The sequence below is a fragment of the Pongo abelii genome, chromosome 16 (assembly GCF_028885655.2).
Source record: "Pongo abelii isolate AG06213 chromosome 16, NHGRI_mPonAbe1-v2.0_pri, whole genome shotgun sequence".
Lineage (NCBI taxonomy): Eukaryota > Metazoa > Chordata > Mammalia > Primates > Hominidae > Pongo > Pongo abelii.
Window position 1 is genome coordinate 92,685,532 of NC_072001.2, and position 17,620 is coordinate 92,703,151.

The 17,620-nt window shown below is 37.5% G+C and overlaps 1 protein-coding gene across 3 annotated transcripts in view; it reads left to right on the top strand.

Moving 5' to 3' along the window:
• The window catches only part of TICRR (TOPBP1 interacting checkpoint and replication regulator), a 52,741-nt gene that overhangs the window by 22,166 nt on the left and 12,955 nt on the right, over nt 1-17,620 (top strand). For 2 of the 3 annotated variants that reach the window (XM_024232629.3, XM_024232630.2), the window contains exons 8-15: nt 2,235-2,386; nt 3,505-3,605; nt 4,216-4,309; nt 4,407-4,486; nt 4,657-4,896; nt 5,716-5,812; nt 9,692-9,749; nt 11,736-11,882. In XM_024232629.3, coding sequence (XP_024088397.2) covers nt 2,235-2,386; nt 3,505-3,605; nt 4,216-4,309; nt 4,407-4,486; nt 4,657-4,896; nt 5,716-5,812; nt 9,692-9,749; nt 11,736-11,882 — 969 coding nt within the window. The remainder of the gene's footprint in view (nt 1-2,234; nt 2,387-3,504; nt 3,606-4,215; nt 4,310-4,406; nt 4,487-4,656; nt 4,897-5,715; nt 5,813-9,691; nt 9,750-11,735; nt 11,883-17,620) is intronic. The other variant, XM_024232631.2, reaches the window with a different exon arrangement.

Genomic DNA, 17,620 nt, shown 5'->3' on the forward strand with positions numbered 1-17,620 from the left:
TGAATATCTGGTTTCATACATGTCTGTACATCAAGTTTATTAATGTTTGAATATTCAACATTTTTAGCAATTTTTTTCTGCTGCTTTTATCTATTGCTAAGATGATTGTATTAGTCTTCCACTATTATATTGTCTTTGCTCCTTTGTCAAAGATCAGTGGAGGCCAGGTGTAGTGACTCATGCCTGTAATCCTAGCACTTTGGGAGGCTGAGGCGGGCAGATCACCTGAGGTCAGGAGTTCGAGATCAGCCTGGCCAACACGGTGAAACCCTGTCTCTACTAAAAATACAAAAATTAGCCAGGCGTGGTGGCAGGCGCCTATAGTCCCAGCTACTTGGGGTTACTGAGGCATGAGAATCGCTTGATCCCGGGAGACAGAGGTTGCAGTGAGCCGAGATTGCGCCCCTGCACTCCAGCCTGAGTGACAGAGCAAGACTCCGTCTCAAAAAAAAAAAAAAAAATCCGTTTACTACATTTATGTAGGTCTATTTCCAGGCTCTCCTGTTACATTGATCTCTCTATTCTTTTACTAATACCACACAAACTGTCTTGATTACTGTAGCTTTATAGTAAGTCCTGAAGTTTGGTACCATCAGTCCTCAAACTTTGTTTTTCTCCTTCAATATTGAGTTAGTTATTCTGGGTCTTTCGCCTCTTCATATAAACTTTAGAATCGGTTTGTCAATATGCAGAAAATAACTTATTTGATAGGGAGCACATAGAATCTATAGATCAAATTGGGAATCTGAAATCTTGACAGTATTGAGTCTTTCTTGCTGTGAACTTGGAATATCTCTCCACTTATTTAGTTCTTTGATTTTGTTCACAGAATTTTGTAGTTTTCCCCATATAGAGCTTATACAAATTTTGTTAGATTTAATACCTGGGTATTTCATATTTAGGGTGGTGCTAATTTAAATGGTAATGTGTTTTTAATTTTAAATTTTGCTTGTACATTGCTGGTATATGGGAAAGCAATGGACTTTTATGTCTTAATCTTGTATCCTGCAAATTTGCTATAATCACTTGTTAGTTCCAGGAGTTTTTTGTTTGTTTGTTTGTTTGTTTAGTAGAGATGGGGTTTCACCGTGTTAGCCAGGATGGTCTCGATCTCCTGACCTCGTGATCCGCCCGCCTCAGCCTCCTAAAGTGCTGGGATTACAGGCGTGAGCCACCGCGCCCGGCCCAGTTCCAGGAGTTTTGTTGTTTGTTCTTTCAGATTTTCTAATCATGTCATATCACCAAAGCCAGTTTTATTTCTTCTTACATTTAAATTGTTTGTTTGTTTGTTCGTTTTGAGATGGAGTTTCGCTCTTGTTGCCCAGACTGGAGTGCAATAGTGCGATCTCGGCTCACTGCAACCTCCGCCTCCCGGGTTCAAGCGATTCTCCTGTCTCAGCCTCCTGAGTAACTGGGATTACAGGTGCCCGCCACTATGCCTGGGTAATTTTTGGTATTTTTAGTAGAGAAGGGGTTTCACCATGTTGGCCAGGCTGGTCTTGAACTCCTGACCTCAGGTGATCCACCCACCTGGGCCTCTCAAACTGTTGGGATTACAGGCATGAGCCACCATGCCTGGCCTCCTACCTTTAAATTTTTAACACTTACACTTGGTATATAGAGCCTTAAAATTAATCACTTGGCTGGGCATAGTGGCTCATGCCAGTAATCCTAGCACTTTGGGATGCCAGGGCAGATAGATGGCTTGAGTTCAGGAGTTCAAGACCAGCCTGGGCAACATGGTGAAACCCTGTCTCTAGCAAAAATACAGAAAATTAGCTAGGTGTGGTGGCACATGCTTGTGGTCCCAGCTACTCCAGAGGCTGAGGTGGGAAGATCACTTGAGCCTGCCTGGGAGGTGGAGGCTGTGGTGAGCCGAGATTGTGCCACTGCACTCCAGCCTGATTGTCAGAGTGAGACCTTGTCTCAAATAAAATAAAATTAATCACTTATCTCTGTACTTTCTCAATCTCTGGACTATTGACATTTTAGACCAGATAATTCTTTGTTGTAGGGCTGTCCTATGCATTGTAGGATGTTTAACAGCATCCCTGGCTTCTACATACTAGATGCCAGCAGCCACTCCTGCTCCCACCACCATCAGTCATGACAATCCAGACATAGCCAAATGTTCCCTGCAAGGAAATATTTTCCCCAGTGGACAACTACTGGCCTAAATAATACAAGGACTTGAGCAAGATGTGATTAATCCATTTTGTTTCATTTTTTCACAGATTTTAAAACTGAGGAAGAGCTGCTGTCATATATATGTGAAAATTACCAAAAGACTGTGGCCACAGGAGAAATCATGTTGTATGCATGTGCTCGAAACATGATCTCAACCGTTAAAATGTTCCTAAAATCAAAAGGCACCAAGGAATTAGAAGTAAGAGGGTCCGGATATTATTGTTTGTCATGGATGTAGTGGTTGGTTGGTTGGTGGTAGATTTGGTTAATGTCTTGGAAAATGTCTGTTAATGCCATACATGATTCAAAAATGGTAAGATGAGTAAGGGAGTAAGTACAGTTCCAGATCTCAGAAGTTGGATATGGTGAACTGGTAAGACAGAAATCAAAGAGATGGGGTGAGTGGGGATAATTACGTATAATTCTCTCCTAATGAAAAGCCTTTCCTCATGTGAAGTATATGTTAGCTGCGTGATTAAGCCAGTGGTTTTTAACCCTGGCTATACTTTAGAATCATCTACAACATTTAAAAAATGTATATATGCCGACTGGCCGCGGTGGCTCACGCCTGTAATCCCAGCACTTTGGGAGGCCAGGGCGGGTAGATCACGAGGTCGGGAGTTTGAGACCAGCCTGGCCGACATGGTGAAACCCCGTCTCTACTAAAAATACAAAAATTAGCTGGATGTGGTGTTAGGCTCCTGTAATGCCAGCTACTCGGGAGGCTGAGGCAGGAGAATCGTTTTAACTGGGGAGGTGGAGGTTGCAGTGAGGCAAGATCGTGCCATTGCACTCCAGCCTGGGCAACGGGGCGAGACTCCATCTCAAAAGAATATGTATATATGCCTTGCTCTCTCCAGATGAACTGAAACAGATCTCTGGGGTTGGTGCTTTTAAAAAGCCCCCTGGATAATTCTTATGCACTGGGAGTGTTGCAAACCACTGTTTTAGACCGTGTTGTTGTTTTATTCATGTTCGGTGGCCATCACGGAGCTCCTTCTCTAAAGCAAACAGGAGGATTTGTTTATGATACTTAGGTTTCTTAATCGCTGCTTTGTGGAACATTTCTTTTAAGACACTTTATTTAGGGCAGGCTTGTTTTATCCATGCCCACTAGCTCTCAAAATAACTTTTTTACCATGTTCTTTTTGAAGATATAAAAGAAGAATATTCATGTCACTTTTTCATTCAAATGAAAGAATAGAGAAGTTTGTAAGGGAATATATTTCCCTTCTTAGGGCTTTAGTCAACTGTGAAAGAAATTAGAAATAATGGCAAGTAACACTATTCTCCTATGTAATAATTTTGTATTTTTAGGTGAACTGCCTGAATCAAGTAAAAAGTAATCTCTTAAAAACTAGTAAAAGTCTTCGACAGAATCTAGGAAAAAAACTGGATAAGGAAAACAAAGTTAGAGAGTAAGTAACTACCATTTTTTAAAAAATCATCACTCTGAAACAAAGCTGTGAGATTAGCTTGTATCAGTTTAAAACAGATTGTTCGTGACACGGTGGCTCATGCCTGTAATCCTAGTGCCTTGGGAAGCCAAAGCAGGAGGATTGCTTGCAGCCAGGAATTTGAGGCCATCCTGGGCAATATAGTGAGACCGTGTCTACCAAAAATTTTTTTTTAGTTAGGTGAGCATGGTGGTGTACACCTGTAGCCCTAGCTACTTGGGATGCTGAAGCTGGAGGATTGTTTGAGCCCAGGAGCTCAAGACTACCATGAGCTATGATCCCAGTACTGCACTCTAGCCTGGGCAACAGAGCAAGACCCTGTCTCAGGAAAAAAAAAAAAAAAAAGATTACCAACTGCATGAAGATGCTTTTGTAGCCAATTCTTTTTGATGTTATAATATGCAACTTGAATCACCTATTTATCTAATAACTATATCAGTTTTTAGAAAAGGCACTGGCTCTCCTCCTTTTTGGTTGTTGTGTCTTATATAAATAGATCTATGCTTACGGAAGGAGCTTTTTGTTTAGTGACATCCAAAGTAGATATGACCAAGTATTTTTTTCTCTCAAGATGCCAGCTTCAGGTATTTCTTCGTTTGGAGATGTGTCTGCAATGCCCTTCAATAAATGAAAGTACAGATGATATGGAACAAGTAGTGGAGGAGGCAAGTATATAGTTTCGTGCCATTGAAATAAGCCCTAGATGCTTTCAGCTTCCCTGCAGAGGGCATCTATCTAGTAATGTTCTAAAATCTCCTTCAGGTGACAGATTTGCTGCGCATGGTGTGTTTAACTGAGGATTCAGCATACCTAGCAGAGTTTCTGGAGGAAATTTTGAGATTGTAAGTTCGATGGTTACTAACTTAACTTTAAAATTGTTTTGTCAAAACCTACATATGGTGTTGTCTCTGAATTTTGGAGTTGTAAGGACTACTTCTTAGGCTGGGTGAGGGAGAGAATAGAGAGGGTAAGATGGTAAGTCTGTTCCATATTCGATCAATCTATTCCACAGGTATATTGACTCTATCCCAAAGACACTTGGAAATCTTTACAACAGCCTAGGGTTTGTGATTCCTCAGAAGCTGGCTGGTGTCCTTCCTACAGATTTTTTCAGTGATGACTCCATGACACAAGAGAACAAATCACCACTTCTTTCTGTGCCTTTTTTGTCAAGTGCTCGTAGATCAGTGTCAGGCAGCCCTGAATCTGATGAACTGCAGGAACTTCGTACCAGATCAGCCAAGAAGAGAAGGTAAGAGCTCAAAGAATCAAAGGAATTATTTGCACTGTTATAGTTCTGATAAAAGATGTGTTTAAACCACAGTCCAGTCATCTTTGTCCATATAATTTGTTCAACTAATAGCTGCCCTTATGTCTGAATCAGAGAAGCCAACTATTAGAGCTCCTTATAGGAGCATCTGACAATCTTTATATTATCTAGGAAACATATAGTCATGTTTTGCTTAACAACAGGGATACATCCTGAGAAATGCATTGTTAGGCAATTTTTGTTGTACTAACATCAGAGTGTGCCTACCAAAACCTAGATAGTATATATTTTTTCATTTATGTATATTTTTTCATATGGAAAAGCTAATGTTCCAGCGTTGTTACTGAATAGCAGTCATTTCCCCTACTTGATCTGTAATGCCAATATCAAGTGTCATTTATTAGGTTTCTCTATAGGCTCCATTATAACCTATGGGACCATTGTCATATATGCAGTTCGTCATTGAAGGAAACATTGCGCGACTGTATAGTGTTTATTTCCTATTTCACAAAGCCTTCTTTACTGTCCACATGAGGTCTCCAGGAACTAGGCCTTCTATGAAATAAGCTTAGAGTTTCAGCTTTTTAAATTTCCCTTGATGCTTTTCATTGTTCATAACTGGTTGAATTTGTTACTTTTGAAAATTCTGGGGTGGCTTGTTTTATTGTAAACCCAGAACAACCTTAAGATAACTGGCTTTTATTTAAATCATATTTTATTTTACTTAGACTCTAGTTCCGTTTGAATTTAACTATATATAACCTCTATCTAGTATGTATTAACTATTTCTATTTTTAAAAGGAAAAATGCATTAATAAGACATAAAAGCATTGCTGAGGTTTCACAGAATCTTCGACAAATTGAAATTCCTAAAGTGTCAAAGAGAGCTACGAAAAAAGTAAGTAAACCTTCCAGCTTGAGATGACACAGTATATAAGAACAAAAAGGCAGTGTCCCTCCTTTTAGGAAAATGAACTTTGGAGAATACAGAAATAATGTTAAATATTTTTATTAATGTGTATAAAACTATAATCCAAGGAATAAAGAAATATAAACTTGTTAAGAGATTAACAATTTTACTCAAGAGTGTGATAGTTAGAGGTAATGTGAAGAAAAACGGCAAGTAAAAGTTAGGAATGAATTAATTCAAGATCTTTAATGTAGATAAGAAAACTCATAAAACAATAACTAAAATAAGCAAAGCAGTCATTGGAAGAGAATATACAATTGTAATAGGACTTTGGTTGCATACCAGAAGGTGCTTTTCAATATTTTATATTTTACTTCAATAACAAATTTAGGCCAGGCACAGGGGCTCACACCTATAATCCCAGCACTTTGGGAGTCAGAGGAGGGAGGATAGTTTGACACCAACAGTTTGAGACAAGCCTGGACAACATAGTGAGACCCTGTCTCTACAAAAAATAAAATTAAAAAAAAATTAGCCGGGCATGGTGGCACATGCCTGTAGGCCCAGCTATTCAGGAGTCTAAGGCAGGGAGATGGCTTGAGCCCAGTAGGTCAAAGCTGCAATGAGCTATGATCGTGCCACTACCTACATTCCAGCCTGGGTGACAAAGCAAGACTTCATCTCTTAAGTGAATTAATAAATGAATAAATGAATGAATAACAAGTTTTTTGAAAAAGAAGATGATGACCATCATGGAGCCAGGAGGTAGAGTAGTCCCCCTTTATCTGCAGAAGATATGTTGCAAGACCCCCAGTGGATGCCTGAAACCACAGATAGTACTGAACCGTATATATAGTACTGTTTTTTCCTATGCATGCATAAGTTCAATTTGTAAATTAGGCACAGTAAGAGATTAACAACAACAATAGTAAAATAGAACAATTATAGCAATATAATATAATAAAAGTTATGTGAATGTGGTCTCCCTCTCAAAATATCTTATTGTACTATATTCACCCATTTTGGGGCCATGGTTGACTATGGGAAACTGAAACCGTGGAAAGTGAAATCACAGATAATGGGGTACTATTTTTTTCATGGCAGTTGATATAAGGACTTGAGGTTTTTATTGGTTGAAAAAAAAATAAACCTAGCTGGAATCTGTTTACTAAGTAGAATTAATATCTCGCTAAGGAAAAAAGGGAGACTAAAAACACAATGAAACTTTTCAACTGCATAAACTATCTGAGAAGAGTTAAAATTCAATGAGAACTATTTTTAGAAGCATTAATTATTATAATAGTGGTTTGTTCTGTTTCTAGATATTTGTAGCAATCCTTTGGAATTGGAGGTGGGATTTCTTTTAAAGGGTTAATAGTGTTCACTTTCTTATACTTTGTGAATAAAATGCAAATCTTACATATCTCACAATCCTGATTGAAGATTGGAAAATCCAAAAGTGCATGGCCAAAAGTTGCCAGGCCTTTATTCTCACTAGATTTTACAATGATTTGCAGATCGTTCTAGCACACTTTGAAACTTTTGTTTTAGATTGGACAAGACAGTTTTCATCTCTAAGATCAGAATTACAACTGGGCGCAGTGGTTCATGCCTGTAATGCCAGAACTTTGGGAGGCCAAGGTAAGAGGAATCACTTGAGCCCAGGAGTTGGAGACCAGCCTAAGCAATATAGTGAGACCTTGTCTCTACAAAAAAATTTAAAAATTAGGTATGGTGGTGCACTCCTGTAGTCCCAGCTACTCGGGAGGCTGAGGTAGGAGGATCGCTTGAGCCTGGGAGTTTGAGGCTGCAGTGAACTATGATGAAGCCACTGCACTCCAGCCTGGGTTACAGAGAGAGACTCTGTAAAAAAAAAAAAAAAATTTGAGGTCATTGTGGTTAGTAATGTTTTTTCATGTCAAAGTTGTTACCATAGATAAGTGACAGTTGTTTAACTGAAAGGACCAGATGTTACATTTTTAAAAGAATAAATCTCAGTTCTCTGAAGGATCAATATAGTTAACTCGGGAAGCAGTGAACTTATAACTTAAGTGTAGACATATAGTATTAATTACATTAATGTATATTAATTTCTTTTACATATCTTAACTCCAGAAGAGCACAATGATTTAAAAAAAAAAAGGTTTGATCCTGCCTTAATACCTCCAGGACATACTCTCCTAGTTTTTCATTCAATTACATGGATTAACAAGGGTTGACAAACTTTTTCTGTAAAGGGCCAGATAGTAGATGTTTTAGCCTTTGCAGGCCCTATGTCTCTGCAATATCTATTCAGTTCTCCTGCTATAGTGGGAAAGCAGATACAGGCATTATGGAAAGAAACGAGCATGACTGTGTTTCAGTAAAAACTTTATTTTCAAAAACAAGAGGTGGTCCAGATTTGGTCTGTACACTGTAGTTTACTGACCCATGGATAGGAAATTGGATGTATGACTTTTTATTTTTATTTTTATTTTTATTTTTTAAGATGGAGTCTCCCTCTGTCACCCAGGCTGGAGTGCAGTGGCACGATCTCGACTCACTGCAAGCTCCACCTCCCGGGTTCACGCCATTCTCCTGCCTCAGCCTCCCGAGTAGCTGGCGTGCGCCACCACGCCCGGCTACTTTTTGTATTTTTTAGTAGAGATGGAGTTTCACCATGTTAGCCAGGACGGTCTCGATCTCCTGACCTCGTGATCTGCCCACTCAACCTCCCAAAGTGCTAGGATTACAGGCGTGAGCCACTGCGCCCGGCCGGATGTATGACATATTTTTACAATTATAGTTTATTTATTTAAAAGAGTTATTAATCAATATAAATAAGAATGATCACATCTCATGTCTTATCAGCAAGACCTTGGTTATATCACTGAGACCATTTGTTAACTTTCTGCCCATATGTGGTGGCTTCTTCAATTATTACGATGAATTGAAAAAAAACAAAAAATCTTTAAAAAACAATTTCCTTGTTTTGATGCATCTGGGGTTTAGACTCTTGAATCTTCTATTGTAATAGCAAGTAAATAGCAGTCTGATAAAGAAATGTTTCTGAGAGTATAGCCTCCCTCTAATTAATGTATATGGCTTTTCCCTTATTACGTATAAAAGGTATGCATGATTATCATTAAAAAGTTAAAACATATAAAGTTAAAAGTTAGGGTGTTCCTTCTCCATCCATTCATCAGAAGTAATCACTGATGATAGTTGGTTGTGTGTATTTCCAGGCCCTTTTCGATATGCACCAATAACACCAAAGATTTATGCAGATCCGTTATATACATATATATAAATGATATAACTTAGAATACTTAATATTTTCCTTTTTCCTCCCTATCACAGATCTCTATGTTAGTACAGGTTGAGTATCTCTTACCCAAAATGTTTAGGAGCAGTAGTGTTTCCAATCTCAGATGTTTTTGGATTTTGGAACATTTGCATTACGTGTACTTACTGGTTAGCATCCCACATCCAGAAGTCCAAAATGCTCCAGTGAGTGTTTCCTTTGAGTGTCGTGTTGGCACTCATGAAGTTTTGGATTTTGGAGCATATTGGATTTTCAGATTAGGGATGCTCAACCATATATAGAGAGGTCTTCCTTCCTTATTCTTGTAATGTCTGCACTGGATGGGTATGTAATTTATTTAACTGTTTCACTCTTTATGGGCATTTATAGTGTTTTTTATTTTGTATTATTACTATAGTGCAGCACTGAGTGTTTTTGGAACATTTCTGTTGTACATTTTATTATTTCTATTATGGTTCCCTATAAATGAATTGCAGGAGTCAAAGAGTTCATGTGAAATCTTTATTCTTTTATTTCAATGAATGCCTGTTTAAATTTTCTTTCTGGATTTTCTCATGTTTCAGGAGAACTCTCACCCTGCTCCTCAGCAGCCTTCCCAGCCAGCGAAAGATACAGTGCAAGGTATACTGTTTTCTGAGTGTATATATTTATTCACTAGAATGACAACTTTATTTTTATTGTATGTATTTAAGCAGCTCCTTACAGGTGTAAATTAAGGCTTTATATGATTGTTGGCTAATAAAATATGTCCAAATACCATGGACATAGTCCCCTAGGAATAGTTTCAAAATATTGTATTTTACAAAATAATTGGTCTGAAATCTTTAAAAACAAAAAACAAAATAAAAAAAATTATCATGAAAGCTGGAAGAAAGGAAAAAGAAAAGAGGCAGTGGGACTGTTTCAGATGAATGGAGTTTAAGCATGACAGCTAAATGCATTCCATGATCCCTGCTTGGATCTTAAATTTAGGGAAAAAAATACTAGAAAGGATATTATTGAGACAACTAGAGAAATTTGAAGAAGCGATGTATGCTAGATAATATTGTATCAGTGCTAAAGATAGTTTGAGTGTAATAATGGCATTGGGGTTATGGAGGAGAATGTTTTTAGGAGATACATGCTGACCTTTAGGAAGTGAACAGTTGTTTGCAATTTACTCTCCAGTGTTTAGGGGAATAATGTACATACAGAGAGAAGGAAGGAGAAAACAAATATTGTCAGTTGGTGAAGTTTAGTGATGGGCATATGTTTAATTTCATTATTATTTGAAACTTTCTATAGGTATTAAACTTTTCAAAACATTGGGAAAATAGAGAATAACAAACCAAATTTGGCTTTCAGGTCATAAATCAATTTCACCAACAGCCTAAGTTAGGTAACAGGAACTCTTATAATGGAGATAGGGAAAAATTTTTTAAAACTTTGGTGTGTGTTATTGATGTCCTTAATAACCTTAATATGAACCTTTATGTCATTGATGGGTAAACACAAGGGTTGCTCCCAGTTTGTGGATCCCAGATTATTTGGTTTGGATTTAAATGATTAATCTTTGAAGAATTCACTCTTGGTGAATTTTTGAATCACTTCCACTAGGCCATCTTAAGATTAAGGTATTGTCTTGCTGGCTTTGCCAAGTACTTCTTGACTTTTCAGCTATTTTTTTCTAACTTTGAGTCTAGATGATGAGAACTTTCATGTTTTGGAGTCAAGAATAAAATTTAAAATGTCCCAGCAGCTTAGTAAAGTAGTCAGAAGAAGAAGAAAGAAATCTGTAGAATTGAAAAGAACAATTCTCTGCTCAATGCTGAGCTGAATAGACAGCAGCAAAAAGGTCCAAAATGAGAAAAATAATCATAACATGGGATATATTAAAAGGACCATGACCTATGTTAGCCATCCTCTTACTTAAGAATTATGTCCATCTTACAATGAGTAGCTTCTAACTCAATAAGTGGTGGGGGCCTTCCTCATGTTCCTGAAAAGTTAGATTTAAATTGAATTCATAATGGAATACTACAAACCACTGTATACCAACGAATTGGATAACCTAGATGAAATGGACAAACTCCTAGAAAGATACAAACTACTAAAAACAGACTGAAGAAGAAATAGAAAATCAGAATAGATCTATAACAAGTAAAAAATTTGAATTAGTTATCAAAAAACTACTCACAAAGAAATGCCCAGAACTAGAAGTTTTCACTGCTGAATTCTATCTAGCCTTTAAAAAAGAAATTAGCACTAGCATTTATTATGGTCAACTGATATTCAGGGTACCAAGACAATTTGATGGAGAATGAATAGTCTTTTGTACAAATGATGCTGAGACAACTGGATATCCACATGCAAAAGAATGACATTGGACCCCTACCTCATGCAAAATAACATATAAAATTTTTTTAATTTGCAAAAGTAAATATTTTTAATGCATTATGGGAATATACTATTTAAGGAAACCTTATTAGCATATGTGACAATAGCAATCTGTAGAGTAGTTTCCTCAAGGAGCTCCTCTGTTTCGGTTATCTTTTCTCAGATACGGCATTTATTGATGATAATCTTTGGCTTTTTCTTTTTCTTTCTTTTATTTTTTGATGCTTTCAGAAGTGACCAAAGTTCGAAGAAATCTTTTCAACCAGGAATTGCTTTCCCCTTCAAAGAGATCACTAAAGCGGGGGTTGCCTAGAAGCCATTCTGTATCAGCTGTGGAAGGTCTAGAGGATAAACTTGACAACTTCAAGAAGAACAAAGGTACCACATTTCAGAATAGCTAGGAAAAACGAAAGGGAGATTCTGTAAGATTAGTAGTAATGTACCGTCTTTCTTTCCTGATTTAGTAATTTGAGTCTTCTTCCCTCTTTTTTCTTTCAGTCTAGCTAAAGGTTTGTCAATTTTGTTAATCTTTTTTTTTTTTTTTTTGAGACAGGTTCTTGCTCTGTCACCCAGGTTGGAGTGCAGTGGCGCAATCTCAGCTCACTGCAGCCTCTACCTCCCAGGCTCAAGTGATTCTCCCACCTCAGCCTCCTGAGTAGCTGGGACTACAGGTGTACACCTCCACACCCAGCTAATTTTTTGTATTTTTTGTAGAGACAGGGTCTTATCATGTTGCCCAGGCTAGTCTCAAACTCCTGAGCTCAAGTGATCTGCCCTCCTCGGCCTCCCACAGTTGCTGGGATTATAGGCATGAGCCACCACACCCAGTCAATTTTGTTAATCTTTTCAAAGAATTTACTTTGGTTTATTGATTTTTCTCTATTGGTTTTCTTTGTCTTTTTTTTGAGACAGAGTCTCACTCACTCTGTCTCCTGGGCTGGAGTGCAGTGGCGTGATCTTGGCTCACTGCAACCTCTGCCTCCCAGGTTCAAGGGCTTCTCCTGCCTCAGCCTCCCCAGTAGCTGGGATTATAGGTGTGCACCACCACGCCCGGCTAATTTTTGTATTTTTAGTAGAGACGGGGTTTCACCATGTTGGCCAGGCTGGTCTCCAACTCCTGACCTCAAGTGATCTGCCCGCCTCAGCCTCCCAAAGTGCTGAGATAGGTGTGAGCTACCGCGTCTGGCCTCTATTGGTTTTCTAATCTCAGTTTGATTTTTTTTTTCCCTTTATTGGCTTTGGTTTTTGTTTGCTCTTTTTCTCCTTTTTTAAGGTGAAGTTTAAGCTATTGAGATCTTTTTTAATAAAGCACTGCTTTAGGCATGTCCTATACATTTTGATATGATTTGTTTTTGTTTTCATCATCTCAAAATATTTTCTAATTTCCCTTGTGATTTCTTCTTTGACCCATTGGTTATTTCGGAGTGCATTAATTTCCACATAAGTGTATTTCCTAAATTCTCTTCTCTATTTATTCTAGTTTCATTCTATTGTTGTAAAACATACGTTGTATGATTTCAGTCTTTTGAAACTTGAGACTTATTTTATGGCTTAACATTTGGTCTACCCTGGAGAATGTTTAATATGTGCATGAGAAGAATGTGAAGGATTCTATAGATGTGTGTTGGGTCTAGTCGATTTATGATATTATTCAAGTCTTCTGTTTCCTTGTTGAGCTTCTGTTTTATTGTTTATTCATTATTCAAAGTGGCATATTAAAGTCTCCAGCTATTATTGTTGAATTATTTATTTCTCCCTTCAGTTCTGTCAATTTCTGCTTCATGTATTTTGAGACTCTGTACTTAAGTATATATGTCAATAATTATTATGTCTTCTTGATCAATTAAACTTCTTACCAATAGGTAATGTACTTTGTCTTTTGTAACCTTTCTTGGCTTACAGTCTGTTTTGTCTGACAATAATACAGCTCCCCACCCACCAGCTCTTTTGCATAGGATATCTTTCATTGTCCTTTTACTTTCAACCTTAGTGTCTTTGTATCTAAATTAAATATCTTATAGACCTCATAGAGTTGGATCATGTTTTTTTAATCCATTCTGCTTATCTGCTTTTCAATTGCAGTGCTTAATCCACTTCTATGAATGTAATTACTAATAAGGAACAGCTGTCATTTTCTATGTTTTATGCTTTTTTGTTTCTCAATTCCTCAATTCCTGTTTTTTGTATTTAGCTGATTTTTTGTAGTGTACTAGTTTAACTCCATTCTTTCTTTTTCTGCATTTTTTTAAGTTGTTTTCTCAGTGGTTACCTTGGTTAACCCAGCTACTGGTTACCTCAGTTAGCATCTTAAGCTTAAAAGAACCTGGCTTTATAAATAAAGCCAACCTCTTTGCAATAATATACACTCTGCTACTATATATTTCTGTCTCTTCTTCTTTATATTGTTGTAGACTGCATCTTTATACATTGTGTACCTGTTAATACAGACTTAAATTATATAGCATTAAAAAAAAAACAAAATTACCATAATGCTGGCTTTTATATTTATCTATATAGTTACCTTTACCATTGTTTTTTATTTCTTCTTGTGGCTTTGAGTTATTGTCTAGTACCTTTCATGTTAGCTTTTCTTATAGGGGTAAGTCTACTGATTATGAACTCCCTCAGCTTTTATCTATTTGGAAATGTCTTACTTTCTACTTTATTTGTGAAGGACATAGAATTTTTGGTTGACAGGTTTTTTTTCCCCCTTCAGGACTTCAAATGTGACATCCACTGCCTTCTGGTCTCCCAAATTTCTGATGAGAAATCAACTATTAATCCTATTAAGCTGCTTCTCTATTGCTGCTTTCCAGATTCTCTCTTTGTCCTTGGGTTTCAACACTTTGACTACAACGTGTCTCAGTGTGAATCTCTTTGAGTTTATTCAGCTTGGAGTTTGTGGAACTTCTTGGATGTTTATGTTCATGTCTTTCATCAGATTTTGGAAGGTTTTAACCATTATTTCTTCAAAAAATGTTCTGCTGCTTTTGGTCTCATTTCCTCCTTAGACTCCCATGATATATGTGTTGGTACACTTGATGGTGTCCTACAGGTCCCTCAGACTTTGTTCATTTTTTTTTTTTTAATTATTTTTTCTTTCTGCTCAGGCTGGATAATTTCAATTACCTTATCTTCAAGTTCACTGATTCTTCTGCCAGCTCAAATCTGTTCTAGTTAATTTTTTCATTTCAGCTCCAGAATTTCTACTGGATTCTTTTTTATCATTTCTATTGCTTTATTGATATTCTCATTTTGTTCATACATTATTTTCCTGATTTCCATTAGTTTCTTATATATGGTTTAAGTGAGCTCATTGTGCATATTTAGAGAAGTTGATTTAACATATTTGACTAGTAATTCCAGTGTCTTGGCTTCCTTAGTGATGGTTTTTGCCAAATTCTCTTTTCTGGTAAATAGGTGATACTTTCCTGTTTCTTTGTATACTTTGTAATTTTTTGTTGAGGACTGGTTATTAGGGATATTATAATGTGGTAACTGCGTGGAGGTCAGATTCTGTCACCCCTCAGGGATTCCTGTTCTTTGCTTATTAAGGACTTCAGCTATTCATTTGTGCCTTTTCTGAACTATTTGTGTAAAGTATGTATACCTTGTTATGTGTGGTCACTGAAGTTTCTGTCTGTTATCTCTGTGGTCAGCCAATGACCTAAGAAGGATTTCCTTAAATGTCTGATTCAAGAAACGAGGAGGGGGAAGGTGTGTCTGTCCCTTAATCTTCTGATAATTGGGAGAAACCCAGTGTAGCCTAAGAGAGCTGAAACCAAGGCAGTGTCTGCACTGCTCCTACAGGAATCTGCCTGATTAACCAAAGCATGCAACCCCCAATTTTTGGAGGACAAGATCTTCACTGTCTGCCCTAGCAGCAGCCAGCTGCTCCTGGAATGTGGGCTGCTATCCTAGTAGCTACAGCAGGGATGAGAAAAGGGAAATGGTAGCTAGTTCATGCACATCATTCCCTTCCTAAAGATCAGCAGCCTCTACCATCATCAAGCATTTCCCAGGTTATTACAGGGGTTCAATCAAGTTCCCAGGTTCCAAAATAGTGAATTCTGATCTTTTTTTCTAGTTTACTAGTTATTTGCGTTGAGGGACTGACCCCTAGAGCTTTCTTCTCCATCATGTTGCATAACCTCACTCCCCCTGGAGATTACAATTAAGATATTAACTTATAACAGTCTAGTTCTCATTGATACCAATTTAACTTTGATAGTTTATAAAAACTTAGCTATTGTATAGTTCTACTGACTATCCCTTCTTAGTTCTATATTGTCATGCAAATTACATTTATACATTGTATGCCCATCAACACTGATTTATAATCATTACTTTGTATTTTAAATAACAGGGGGGAACAGTTACAAATAACACTTTTATAATGTTTTTCTTATATAGTTACCTTTACCAATGCTGTTTATCTCTTTATGTGGATTTGAGTTACCCTAGGGCCCTTTCCTTTCAGCCCACAGGACTCCTTTTAGTATTATTTATAGTGTAGGTCTGCTAATGACAAATTCTGTTTTATTTTGTTTCAATCTGAGAATGTGCTGATTTCTCCTCATTTTTGAAGAATACTTTTATTGGGTATAGAATTCCTGGTTGACAGTCTTTTTTCTCAGCACTTTGAATATGTCATCACACTGCCTTTTGTCCTTTGTTTCTGACGAGAAAGCAGCTGCTAATCTCGTCAAGGATCTATACACGATGAATATAGCTGCTCTCTGGCTTCTTTCAAGATCTTCTTTTTTTCACTTTTGATAGTTTGATTATGATTTATCTGGGTTTGGATCTCTTTCAGTTTATTCTACTTGTATTGAGTTTCTTACATGTGTAGTGTCTTTCATCAAATATAGGTCATTTTTAGCCAATATTTATTCAAATATTCTTTCTGCCTCTTCCTCTCTATCCTTTCCTTCTGGACTTCTGGTATGTGTGTGTTGTTGTGCTTGATGGTGTCACAAGTATCTGAAGCTCTGTTCATTTTTCTTCATTCTTTTGTCTTTATCTTCCTTAAACTGGATCATCTCAATTAACCTGTCTTCAAATTTGTTGACTCTTTCTTCTGCCACCTCAAATTTACTTTTCATTTTTGTTATACTTTTTATCTCTAGAATTTCTATTCGCTTTTTTTTTCTTTTGATTTCCGTCTGTTGATATTCTCTGGCAAGTCATTGGACTCACGTTTTAGATCTTTAGGTATGATTTTCTTTAGTTCTTTGAACATATTTAAAACAGCTGATTTAAAGTCTTGTTCTAGTAAGTCCAATGTCTGGACTTTCTCAGGGACAGATTCTATTGGCTGATTTTTTTTCCCCTGTGTGTGGGCCATACTTTTTTGTTTTGTTTCTTTGCATGACTCATAATTTCGTTGACAACTGGATTTTTTTTTTTTTTTTTTGAGATGGAGTCTTGCTCTGTCACTCAGGCTGGAGTGCAGTGGTATGATCTTGGCTCACTGTAGCCTCAAACTCCCTGACTTCCTGGCTTAAGCAATCCTCCCACCCACCTCGGCCTCCCAAGTAGCTAGCTGGACTACAGGCATGCACCACCACTCCTGGCTAATTTTTGTATTTTTTTGTAAAGATGTGGTTTCACCATGTTGGCCAGGCTTGTCTTGAACTTCTGAACTCAAGCAATCCACCTGCCTCAGCCTCCCAAAGTGCTGGGATTACAGGCATGAGTCACTGCACCCAGCTTGGATATTTTAAACAATATAATGAGGCAGCTGTAACAATCAGACCCACCCCACCCCTGCCAGGATTTGTTATTGTTTTTGTTTAGTGACTTTTCTGAACTATTTGTTTAAATTTTGTATTCTTTGTCATGTGTGGCCACTAAAGCCTCTGCTCAGTTGTCTTTGTGGTCAGCTAATGATTGGACAGAGATTTCCTTAAATGCCTGGAACCCATAAGTTTCACAGCCCCTACTGAGGGTCTCTGTGTGTGTTGGGTCATGCCTTCAACACTCAGCCAGGCAGTTTAGAATTCCACTTCACTTTCTGTTTTGCCAGAGCCTCAAGGTTAGCCATAAGTGGCAGCTCACAGGCTTCTCAAGTCTATCCTTGGCACAGGCACAGTGCTACATATGTGTGTGGACTT